Raw genomic sequence first — 12,330 nt, 5'->3', positions numbered from 1 at the left:
TGTGTCGTGAGAATAGTGTTAAATTATTGGGTACTTGATGACGCGTGAGCTCTTGCCACGTCAGTCAGTTTCCCGCTCTCGTTTGGTGGTTATTGTTTCTGTTGTTCCTCTCTCTCCCCATTTCGGCCTGGAGAGTATGTATGACGCAATAATTGCAAGAAAAAGAGGGATGGAATGGGCTTACTGTGGTTTTGGACAATGATCCAACTTTCAGTTAGGGATACCGACAACGTATGACGGGTTCGGGTTTGCTGTTCCCATTCTTATCCTTACTTAGCGGGTTAAATGGGATCCTGTCGAATAGCACACGTAAATTACATTATACTCGTAATTAGTTTTGAGTAGAACTTCCACTTCCTTCATTCTTAACCCAAAAAAAAAACCTACATTATACGCGCTCAAGAGTTCGAACCTCCTCCTCATTTGGTCTAATTGGTATCTAGAAGAAAATTATACATTAACTACACAATTTGTTGTATAACAACATAAAAATGTGAAGTAACACAATTCATTTCAAAAGAAAAACTAAAGAACTTGTAGCTCAAGTTAAATGAATTAACAGATTTGGGGGAAGTTTTTGGTTGACGGAAGAAATTATCATCCCTATAAATAATTCGCTTCTAGAAAATTCGAGACAATTATGACCCATATCTGCAATGGAGTCCAAGAGAGGATTGAAGACATTAAAAAATCTGCAAAAAATTTAGTTAAAGTTTATAAAAAGAATGAGGTCCAATTATTTTTTGCTTCAAAACGGTGATTTTGTTCTTCCAATCGTATTAAAGTAGGCTGTCTTGATGTTGTTTTAAGGTTCAAACGGAGATGGCATGACCCATGTACATTAAATAATGTCATTGCAAAATTGACAACATGGGACAAAACAAATTTGGGGAATAAATTGATATGATGGACAGAGATGTGGAGAAATAGTCTTTGAAGAATTTACATAGGAAACTGACTCACTATTTGGTGCTTGTCCGTTTGCTTAAGGTAATTCAATCCTGAATCCTTCCAATAACAGAAAAAGGAAAAGAGAAGTGAAACTTTGAGTGATCACATTATTGAAGTCATTTCAGACGAAAACTCGGAAAATTATATACACTTTTGTTGATGATCATTTGGTCTAATGGAGTCCAGTCTTTATTTTGTTGGAGGATGTGATGAGTTCAAATCTCATGAACGACAGTTGTTAAATTCAAAAATGAGAAATTATGTATACATATGTCCCATGAATTCAATGTAGATCATGAATAAGGAAAGCTTGTGCCACTCTTTTGGTGAGCTATTAACCAATGCTAAGCAACACATCCACTTTCCTTGTGGGAAGGAATGAATAAATTGAATAAGGTTTATATATAATGCTAAACAAACATATCATAACAATGGCCCTTGCCTTAGAGCCTAAGTAACTGCCCTGCTCCTAGCAGCAGCTGACCTCTTTGAGACTACTTCCTTAAGATCATCGTAGCGGCTCCGGTGATGATCAATCAAGACACAGAGCTGCCTTATGGCTTCCCTCTTCTCCTCTCCAAGGATCAATAAGTCTTCATCCTTGTCCTTCAATTTCCTCTCCAGATTTCCCACCTGCTCCTCAAGTTGGCTCAAGCCTTTCGTCATGTTCAACTTCTCTTCAGCTTCCTTGCTTGCCAATGCTTCTAACTCACAAACTTTGTCTCTTAACACACCCTCTTGTTCTTCCTTTTCATTCAGTTGTGTGACCAAGCATTCTACATTGTGCTTTAATCGTTTCATCTCACCTGCTGTCCCTGTAACCCACGTTTTCGCAGACTCGAGATCATTCGACATTTTGGAAATCTGGTTCAGAAAGTTCTTATGGCGCTCCTCAAACTTCAGTACCACCAAGTCCAGTCCATCTTGGAATGTGTTTTTTGCTGTTTCTGATATTTCCTTCATCTTTCTGGCCGGATCTTCATAAGTTGCAAGCTTTTCTTTAAGACCTCTAATTTCTGTCTCATACCAATCTTTCATCTTCTTGTAGCCTTCTTTGTTCTCATTGTGTATTTGTTCTGCTACTCGGATTCTCTGGTACAAGAGGCGGACGTTATCTTCAATATTAATCCGGTACTTCTCTGCCAATTCCTCCATCTTCCTTTCTGCTACTTGTAGATTCAATTTGGACGACGGAAACCAAATTTTAGCTTGTTTATGATCCTTATTGAACTTCCTGATAGTATCTTCCTGTTCCTTAAGAATTCGCTGCTGTTCGGAAATCTTAACTGTCAAGTTATTGTTTTGATTTTCCATCTCAGTTAGTCTGTCCAAATATTTTCTGTTCTCTCTCTCAATCCGGGCTATCTTTCCTGTCAATTTACTGTTTTGGTTTTCCATCTCACCCAGCCTTTCAAAATATTGTCTGCTCTCTTTCTCAATCTGCAAGTGGCTTTTCTTAGTCTGCAAGGAATCCAATTCCTGTTTCAAATTGCTGACCTGTGTTGTTAAATCCGTAAGTTGAGTAGAAGATTCATTCTTTCCATCCTCGCATTCTCTACGAAGAGCATAAAACTCATCCCCTCTCTCATTCAGTGTTCTCTCCAACTCAAAAATTTTAGAAAGCAGACCCTCATTTTCCTGTCTCAACTTATTGGTCTCCTGGTTTCTATTTTTTATCTGCTTTTCCAAATTTTTCTTTTGGCTGCGTCGAGAGTCCATTTGCATTTCCAACTCCTTCATCCTCTCAAGAAGACATTGTCTTTCATCCATCATTTTCATTTCAACTGTGTCCTTTCTATTTAGTTCCTCTTTCAGATTTTCTATCTGAAGCAGGTGTTTGGAAATTTCTTTGTTCTTCTTGTCCAGTTGTGCTTCTGATTCGGTTTTCTGCTGGCGTTGGGACTTTAATTCCCTCTGCACACCATTGATCTGATCCCTTAAGGCCTTCACTTGAGCCAGGGATTCATTTTTTTTACTCACCATCTTTTGTTCCAGTTCACCTTTTTGCGCACGCAACGAATCAACTTCAACTTGCAGATTGCTGGCCTGTGCCATCAAGTCTGAAACTTTTGATGCTGAACTGTCCTCATTTTCCTTGAGTTTCTTCTGGAGATCAGATATTTCATCTTCTTTTCCTTTTAAACCCATCTCAAGTTCCAAAACCCGAGCATGCAGTCCAATATTTTTCTCTCCTAGCTGTTTAGCTTCAGCAGCCTTGCCTTCTTTCCATGCTTCCAAATCTCTTTTCTGACAGCACAAGGATTCCAACTCAATTTTAAAGCCAGTTAACTGGCCCTCTAACTCTTTCACCCGAGCTGATGATTCGTTCCCATGAGCCTCGTGCGCTTCAACAAGAGCTGAAAGTTCCCTTACTCTTTCATCCATTTCATTCTTGAGATCTTTGTCTATATTATCTGCTTGTCTTATTTTTCTCAATGCTTCCATATATTCTGAATTTATAGCTTCCTTTTCTTCATTTCTAGAGACCAGTTTTTGCTTAAGATCAGCTACTCCCGAATTCTCAGTGTTAGCTTCGTGCTTAATGCTGTCTGCCAACTTCTGATGCTCATTTTCCAATTTGGCATTGTTACCTTCAACGTCCTCTGAGGAATAATATTCAGAATCTGAGCTGGAGGGAGACAAGGCAAAACCTTTTCTCTCTTTTTTGCCACGAACAATTCTCCCTGACTCTCCCACTAGATGATCATACAAAGCATATAGTGACTGGTACTGTTGGTAGAAGTTCTCAATGAGTCCAACAAGTTCCGACTCATTCTTTGAATCTTTTCGACTGTCTTCTTTCTTTCCTTGCTCTTCATTTTTTATAAGCTTGAAGATCCTTGTCACATTGTTTTCAATTTCTGCAGATAACATAAAATCTTCTAAATAAAAAAGCTAACATCAACAGAAGTGCCAACAGAAAAGAATAATATATACCAACTCTCAAAATCAGGGAGGGAATTCAAATTTAAGCACATAATCATTGTGCGAAAATGGTAACGACATATAAGGGCAACAACCAGACTCCTATTAATTTATAATCCTACAATGGTTTTTGATAATGATAAAAGCCATCATAGCCAGCACTGCAGTACTGGAATTTTCAGAAAAACTGGTGCCATTTATTTTGAATTCGAGATACTGAATCTGCCTGCAAGACCACATCGACTCAAACAAACGATGAGTCGATGACCAAGTTCAGAAATACTAATGAGTCATTGATCTTTTCGACGCGGTTGCAGAAGCTTTCTTGGTTTGGTTCTTTATGATAGCACAGCAGAAACAGGAACTTGATACTATATTATACATTTGCAAGGCGAAAAAGCTTTACAAGTCCCCAAGAATATCAAAAAGTTGTGGCTTCGAAGTACATCATTGAAATGCATTATGTTTCGAGATTCATACATCTAATTTTTATAGGGGTTCTTAATTCTAGGTTCAAAACGATTAGCTGTCATTGAGTTTAGTCCACGTGTTTTTGATTTTAGATGTAGGTACTTTGACTTTTATTACTCTTTTTATTGTGTCGATTTTATCCTTTGAGGTAGGTACATAAGGAAAACATTGAAAATCTAAATTTAATGAATAATTTACTTGTAATTAAATTTCAGAATTTAAATTTGGAATTCTTTCATTGATAATATTTACCTAATAAAATACAAATTAATCAATTAAAGTAAAGGCCCACATATTATACTAATCAATTAGGCAAGCATCCACATTAAATTATGTACCTAACATACAGGTAAATAGTGTTCTTATTAGCAATGAAAAAAATTTAGTAATAAATTGTATTACCTAAAAGTTATGAACATAAATTAGAATACTACCTATAAGTTAGGTACATAAAATACTATTATACAAATTTATAAATAAACCCAATCCTAGACATGTATTTATAAAAAAACCCAAGCACTATTTAAACATAGAAACACACCCAAAATCAACCCCAAAGTCAACTTTTTGGGTGTGTTTATAAATGAGTTTTGAGTGTGTGTAATGATGGGTTTTGGGTGTGTTTATAAAGTGTTTTGGGTGTTGGGTTTTTTTATAATTTCAACCTCTATTTTGGGTGTTTTAGTGAAACTCCCATACTATTATTCATTGTCTAAAATATGAAAAAACAAATATATATATACCTATGCAATAGGCAATATGACAATATATCTACACCATAGGATAATTAATCTACAAGAGTATATATACTATACATCTACCATAGGGTGAACAAAAATAAAAATAATGGCATATACTCATCTTACTCATTTTAGACAATAGGGATATAATAGGAACAAATTTTTTTAAATATAAATAAGTTAAATACAAAAGTTTGAATCAACATGTCAAAGATGTAATGTAATATACGTGACAAACTAATCAAGGGACTTGTATCAATAAACAATAATTCGAGGACTAAATCCAATTATTGGTTGGATTTTTTGACATCTATCAACTTTTCTAATTTTTTTACCACCATTTTATTCAAAGATCAAGGTTGATAGGAGAGAAGTTGCACCTGATTTAGTCCTCTTCAATTGTTCCGTTTTTTCAGGATCAACATGATTCCCAAAGGACTTAGCTAGCTCCCTCCAGCGATGCTTTATCATATCTATTTTGGATATTTCAGTAAATACTCATAAATTAGCACACACAAGCACAAGGCACTATACATCCTGAGCACAGCATATTGAAGACCTGAAAAACAAACCAGAAAAAAATTAGTTTCAATCCAAATTAAGCTTCTGCTATAACCTCCTTTGTTCCCTTCCCCACAACTTCCCTCTTTTTAAATAATACAAAATAAAATCTCATTAAATAAAAAGGGCACTTTAAGGCTTTAGACAAGTCGGTTAGAGCGGATGGATGCTTTCCACTATGCACTCGAGTTTGAATCCCCCTCCCGTAGTTTAGATTATATTAAAGTAGAATATCTTTTGTATCCAGCAAAAGAAAAAAAAAACAAGAGTTGTCCCTATAAGAAGCATTAGGTCTGAGATGTCAACTTTATGAAACAGGATAGGGCCACCAAATTCAAGATAGAGGAAAAGCTTTTTCCTCCATATTTACATATAGCAAATTGACACCTCTTCCCTAGCTATTACCAATATCAGAAAGATTGAACCCCTTTTCAATAAAGCTTTAAAGAAATGTTGGGTTGGTGCTTACCTTTCCCTTGTTGCTCTTAAGTTTTCCAAAATATGATTTTTTTTTTAATTTTTAATTTTCTTTCCAGCTTAGACAAGATGAAGTTTATTTCTTGGCATTCAATTGCATTTTTTTTAATGATTAAAAAAGAAGGACATAATTAAGAAAAATTAGCTTTTAAGCAAGTTTATGATTTACCAATTCATAGCAGCTAGATGATGGATACAATCAAATCAGAGAGAAAAAAAACTAAATTGCAATTTGAATCTTTATTCACAATTAAGTGATCAATAAGGCAAATAATTACCTTCCCTCTTTAAATCAAATCATGCAGTAAAAATAAAAAATTATCTGCAAATATTTACCAGAAATTTATCTGTAAAAATAAAAATTTACCTGCAAATGGAATGCCATTTTCACCCGGCCGATTATCTGAACCCAGCTGATCTATTGAAATGAAGCTGAATTTTGGGAGAAAAAAAAACGAAAAAGAGAAGAAACCAGAAATTTTGGGAGGTAAAAATTGAAAGGGGCATAGGAAATAACTGTAACTCCCTTGTGTTTTTTTACTGTTCATTCCTTTGTCCTACATGGAGAACGAAATATTGGCGCTTCTTTTGAGGGAAACACCCTTCGATTTTGCTTGTAATTACCACAAAAAATCACTGGAAATCAATGTCTCAGTTTCTCGCTATCTCAGGACCAAAAAAGCGCGAGAGGTTAACACTTGGCAGTATCAGATACTCATTCTCTGAGTGCCACGTGCGTTATTTCCCGCCGCCTTAAACCCCTTTTGCTTATAAGAATGTTCTCTACAGAACATGGTGGAGCTATTCGCGCTTCTCTTTGTTATTTATAAAATGTTTTGTTATTTGCTTGTGCGATTTTATCGTCTGAAGCATTTCTCATTTAAAAGGTTGTCACACGACACGAATGAGCGATTGTCAATTGTTTATGAATATAAATTTACGGTGTTTGTCTTTGATGTATGTGTAAAATTCATACATAAATCTAAATGATTGTCGTACCATTCATCTCGGATTCAATTAATATCCTTCGAGTATAAGTGTATGCACAAAATTTATCATGAGCCTTATTTGTCCATGAAGGCATTCGCCCAGTTTAAGCATGGCATTAACCAAGTTTTAAATTTTCTTATTGACAAAAGAGAAAATAATCGAATTTGGAATCTCTTTCAATGTTGAAACGAGATGTACCATTAGACCTAGTCGGGTTCAAGAATTTCAATTAAGCAAAGAAGAATTATGAAATAAATTTATAATAATCAGCCAATGGAAAAGACAGGGAGCATGTGATTGTGAATTTGTGAATGAGACACATGGGCTTAGTGGGTTGTCTGACTTCAAATGAGTTTTAATGGGTATTTCTAATTTTCTATGTCCATATATATATATATATATATATATTTCCAGTTCTGTGTCCATTTGTAACTCCAATAATTACGGCCATGAAACACCATAATCTTATTTTGTAGTTTATATCATATATCACTGTCTGCTGGAAGGTCTAAACGTCAAAATCAATGGGAAAGGAGGAAACCATGAAAGGCAAAGTGCAAGAAGGGAACAGGGGCAGAGTAGACAGTTCAATGACCTCACCAGCATCAGAAACCATTGATAAATGGATAAGGGCATATGATGGGGACCCCTTTGTAAGTGCAAGATAAGGGCAAAAAGGGCCCATTTGTAACCTTTACGATTCAAATCAGTAGGCACTTGTGCAAGAATCATTTCAAAATCACTGCAGGAGTTAGCCAAAGTACAATTACCATTCTCTCTCTCCCTTTTTTTTATTTTCTTTTTGTCTTCTTTTTAAAGGGAAGTCGCAAGCCATGAGATGCATTTGTAGATTTAAACAAGTTCAGCAACACTTCTCCGTATTTACACAGTAAAGAAGAGCTACAAAGTGCAAAAAAAACAAAAAATCTTAGTCCTCGTCGTCGTCAGAGGAAACCTTCCGCTTCTTCCACATGTAGGCCGCTTCCAATATTTTGAGGTTTGATGTCTGAGCTTCTTCTGGGAACATGTAGTCTATGTACTCCTCATACCTGCCAAGTTCCAAGACATTGGTTAACATATCAATAAGAAAATAAGCTCACCAAATGGATTTGAACACAATAAAATCAAAACTCTGCCACATTTTGATAAACAAGTAAGTAAAATAAGAGAACGAAAAGTGTGAGTTGGTCACGTACCCAGCAGGCCCATCTTCAGTTATTATTGACCTCCTCTTCTTCAGTTTCTTTGGTAGCTTAGATTGGACTAAGCTAACATCACCTACCTCCCCAAAGGAAGCCTCCATATTTAGCCATTCATCAAGCAGCATGCCCCTTTCCTCCTTCAACTCAGGAGCTGAAGTTCTATAATAGTTGAGAGCTTTCTCAAAAACCCCTGATGTTACAGATAAACATAAATTAAGGGTGAGACTTTCTCAACTGTAGAGGAACTATAAATTAGCCAACTATCATATTAAGATTCTATCTTTTATACAACTGCTTACTTCGAGCACGCTGAACACATTGCTCCTTTTGTTCACGAGGATAATCCTGGGCCTCATCTTCTGCCGCATCTGAATCCACACCATCTTCCACTATAGCAGACGCCTCAAATTTCGCATAACTGATCCACACCTTCAGGTGCTTTGTCCGGTCTAGGAGTCTCTCGTACAGTTCTCTAGTCCTCTCAAATTCACCCTCTGATAGTTCAAAGTCAATGTATGCCTGTTATCAAATTATCAATCAAATTAGTAACAAATATAATGTTGTCATATCAACCTGTACTGAACAAATTAATAATATCAACCTTCGTCAACAAATATATATTATCTTGAAACTTTCCTGGAACCAAGTCACAGTTCCTATATTCAGTAGCTAAAGAAATTGTTTCTCTGTCTCAAAACATAAGCGATGGAGACAAAACAATCCATAGATAGGTTATAAAAGAAATGTACTTCAATGTGAAGGAGAATAACAGGTGCCCAAAATGGTGTTGCTTCTATTATTTCTTCCGACTCAAGTTTTAAGAGTCAAGAACCAAAACTGTGCATGGAACCGGTGCAACTAACAAGCATGGTATATTATATGTAATGATGAAAGGTAAATGTGTTCCAGAAGAAACTACCAAAATTCAACCAAAAAGAGTTGTAGCTTATATATGTTTATAAATAAGGATGGCGCTATGCTTATACCTTCCACAACAACTCAGGCATGTCAAGTGCTGGTTGGGCGATGGCAAGTTCAAAAAGCGCCCTGGTTCGTTCTGTCTCACACAACGATTTCTCTAACTCTGCATACTTGGTCCATGCATAGCAATTTTCTGGAGACCATTCCAGATACTTTTCATACAATTTCCGACATCGATCAAAATTCCCAAGGTTCAGCTCGATCTCAATATACTTCTTAAATATCTGTTTTTAAGGTAGCATATTATGAATACTTAACAATACATTTTGACTTGTTAAATGGACTTGATTATAATGAATATATGTATTGATAAATATACATTACCTTATCTTTAGGTGCTTGGCCTATTGCAGTACCGAGGATCTTGCGTGCACCCTTGAGATTCAGCTGTCGTATCTCAAACTGGGCAGCGAGAAGCCATATTTTTGCAAATGAAAACTTCCTATGAGGAATCAGTTTAAGGCATTCCCTGCAAAATTTCTAGCTCGTGAGAAGTCTGGTCAATGTCTTAAGGATGTGTCCACTCATGTTAATAATATCAGAGGAAACAAATGAAAATCTATACATGTCAATAATGTGTTTTAGTTTGCATGAAAAGTTTCACTGAATAATTGAAGTATGAATTGCACAATCTCCAAATTGTAAACCATCAAAATGATTGTGCACCAAAAACATGTTTAAAAAACTAACTACAAGAAATTATGATTACTACAAAACTGACAAGCTCATCAGTCCTAACACTGTCATGACAAACTAAAATGGTAAATACAAGTTAGCCAAAGGGACAAATTTGTTACCTAAATTATTCAAATGTAAAATATGAGTTGCATTTGGGTAATACTTTTCAAGCTTATCCTAATAAAACAAACATCTAAAATATAACTTCTTTTTTTCAGTACCAGAGCACAGCAGCAAATCATGTACTGACGAACGACATTTATTTATTATTCACGTATCCTTATTGAATTGACTAGTTGCAAAAGAAAAATATGGCAGGGTTCAGGAATAAAATAATCTCTATGTACATCAACAAAACCATAGTTGAACAAATCAGGCATACCTATATACATCTCGTGTACGTTCCATGTCTCCAGCATCAAGCTCTTCATATAGTGCATAATTGATCCTAACATTACAGAAGAAACAAACAATCAGCAACAATTATTCAAACAAAAGAAGCAGCAAGGAATTCAAATCATAAGCATAATCACTAATTAACCAAGACTCAGCATATGTACCACATACCACAAATAAATGTAGCGCTGCCAATACCGCTTCTCTGGAGCCGGAGGAACATTAGCAATAGCTCGCTCATAAACCTCTCTAATTCTGTCCTTATTTCCAGCACTCTCTTCTAGCCTTATATAATCAAACCAGGAATCGTAATTAAGAGGATTCTTCTTAACCTCATCTTCATACTGAAATCTCCTCTTTCCCACAATCGCATCCTCAATGCCTTGTCTATCTCCATATTGCTTCTCGAAACCCACAAACTTTTTATATAAATCCTCAGCCCTTCCTTTGGGTATATGATCAAGCGCAAATTTATAAATAGACCTTGCTCGATCAGTTTCTTTGCACCGCTCCTCAAATTCAGCAAAAGCCACAAATAACTGCTCGGCCTCCTCATCATCAGCCAGGATCTCCACTGCTCTCTCATATACATTTCTCGCCCTCACAACCTCACCATTCTTCATCTCAAACTTGGCATACCGAATCCAAGCACCAACTTTCGGATGACATTGTACGAACCGCTCAAAAATCGCTCTAGCACGCTCCACTTCATTATACCGAAGCTCAAACTTGATGAAGGAGAGCCAGCCTTGCTGGTCTGGCATCCAATTCATCCACCTCTCGTATATTTGTCGAGCACCAGCCACATTCCCTATAATCTCTTCCATGTGAATGTACTTGTACCACAGCTGGTCAACTCTAGGCAAGAGCGTGACAGCACGGTCCCACACATTCCTAGCATGGTTGATGAACTTGTTCTTCATCTCCACCTCGGCATACTTGAGCCACAGGGTGTGGTTCCGGTAATCAACCTCAAGAGCACGCTCCCAAACAGAGCGAGCACGTTTGAAGTCCTTCTGGGACTCCTCCCACTGCGCATACTTGATCCAGACATTGACATTCCACCTCACACGCCGGATTAGGTCTTCGAATTCCTTGCGCTTCCGGAGACGATAATCAGCGAGCTCAGTGGGATCAGTTATCTTCTGCTTGGGAGGTCGAATTTCAGCCTCCTGGCGTTCACGTGCCTCACGGAGGATTTGCTCTGCGGTGATTTGAACAGGGGCTGGGGTTTTGTTCTTAACCCTAGTGGGTCGTGGTAGCTTGACCTCAGTATCCTTACGGGTTAAGAACCCTAGGGTTGGGTCTGCGTCCTTGAAGGAACCCATGGCTAGGGTTTTACTCGCCTGGAACAAATATAATGCAGTCAAAATCTAAAAATTCACAATGTTCTGCAAATTTTCTGCATTCATCAATAGCAGGCGATTAAGTTCAGCAAATATCTCCGCATCTAAATAACAGACAGAAAATATTGTTAATTTCAATTGGAGAAGTAATTTCAATGCTTCGAATGGTATTTATTGTATAGAATTCGTATTAATTACTTAATTTCGTATTTTACAAGAGCAAGAAAAGCAAATTAGAATCCAAGTATTGAATAGAAGGTTTTAGTTTTACCTGGATTTTGGTTAAAAGGTCTCGCAGTTGCAGAGTTCAGACTTGCAGGAGAGATGAGAAGAAATGGCCGTTAGGGTTTCAGAAATAGAGGGAAGGGTGCTCGAAGAGCCTCGTGTAGGAGAAGGGACTCGGGGAACGTGCGCGCATAAAATTTCATGGGTTTAGCTTTTTCTATTTATTCAAAACGGCCCCGTTCCCCCTATTGCTATAAGGAAATTGTGGTCATCTAAAATTCTAAATCTTTTTTTTTTTTTGGTCAACTAAAATTCTAAATCTAAGGTTTAGAAAAACTCAATGTGTATCATTTTATTTACTTTTTATTGATTTTTATAAGAAATTAA

At 36.6% G+C, this 12,330-nt stretch overlaps 2 protein-coding genes across 3 annotated transcripts; both read right to left on the bottom strand.

Moving 5' to 3' along the window:
- Positions 1–1,137: 1,137 nt before the first annotated feature.
- Positions 1,138–6,630, bottom strand: LOC103337675 (uncharacterized). Its single transcript, XM_008240844.3, has 3 exons — positions 6,493–6,630; positions 5,468–5,646; positions 1,138–3,812 (listed from the first exon to the last, which is right to left on the bottom strand). The coding sequence occupies exons 2-3, from the start codon at positions 5,556–5,558 to the stop codon at positions 1,402–1,404; spliced, it is 2,502 nt and encodes an 833-aa protein (XP_008239066.3). The 5' UTR covers positions 5,559–5,646; positions 6,493–6,630; the 3' UTR covers positions 1,138–1,401.
- A 1,191-nt stretch (positions 6,631–7,821) lies between these two features.
- LOC103337676 (crooked neck protein, putative / cell cycle protein) lies at positions 7,822–12,142 on the bottom strand. Of its 2 annotated transcripts, none has more exons than XM_008240845.3 (8): positions 11,990–12,142; positions 10,544–11,718; positions 10,359–10,424; positions 9,623–9,767; positions 9,304–9,522; positions 8,617–8,836; positions 8,312–8,507; positions 7,822–8,164 (listed from the first exon to the last, which is right to left on the bottom strand). In XM_008240845.3, exons 2-8 carry the CDS (start codon positions 11,698–11,700, stop codon positions 8,044–8,046), a joined length of 2,124 nt encoding a protein of 707 aa, XP_008239067.2. In that variant the 5' UTR covers positions 11,701–11,718; positions 11,990–12,142; the 3' UTR covers positions 7,822–8,043. The 2 variants fall into 2 exon arrangements, with proteins under 2 accessions (XP_008239067.2, XP_088897199.1); XM_089041073.1 differs by having other exon boundaries at positions 10,544–11,822; positions 11,990–12,137.
- Between the last annotated feature and the right edge of the window lie 188 nt (positions 12,143–12,330).

Source organism: Prunus mume, linkage group LG7 (assembly GCF_029339155.1).
Source record: "Prunus mume cultivar Tortuosa linkage group LG7, ASM2933915v1, whole genome shotgun sequence".
Taxonomy (NCBI): Eukaryota; Viridiplantae; Streptophyta; class Magnoliopsida; order Rosales; family Rosaceae; genus Prunus; species Prunus mume.
Note: the sequence above shows the minus strand (reverse complement) of the source record. Positions and strands in the feature narration are given on the sequence as shown.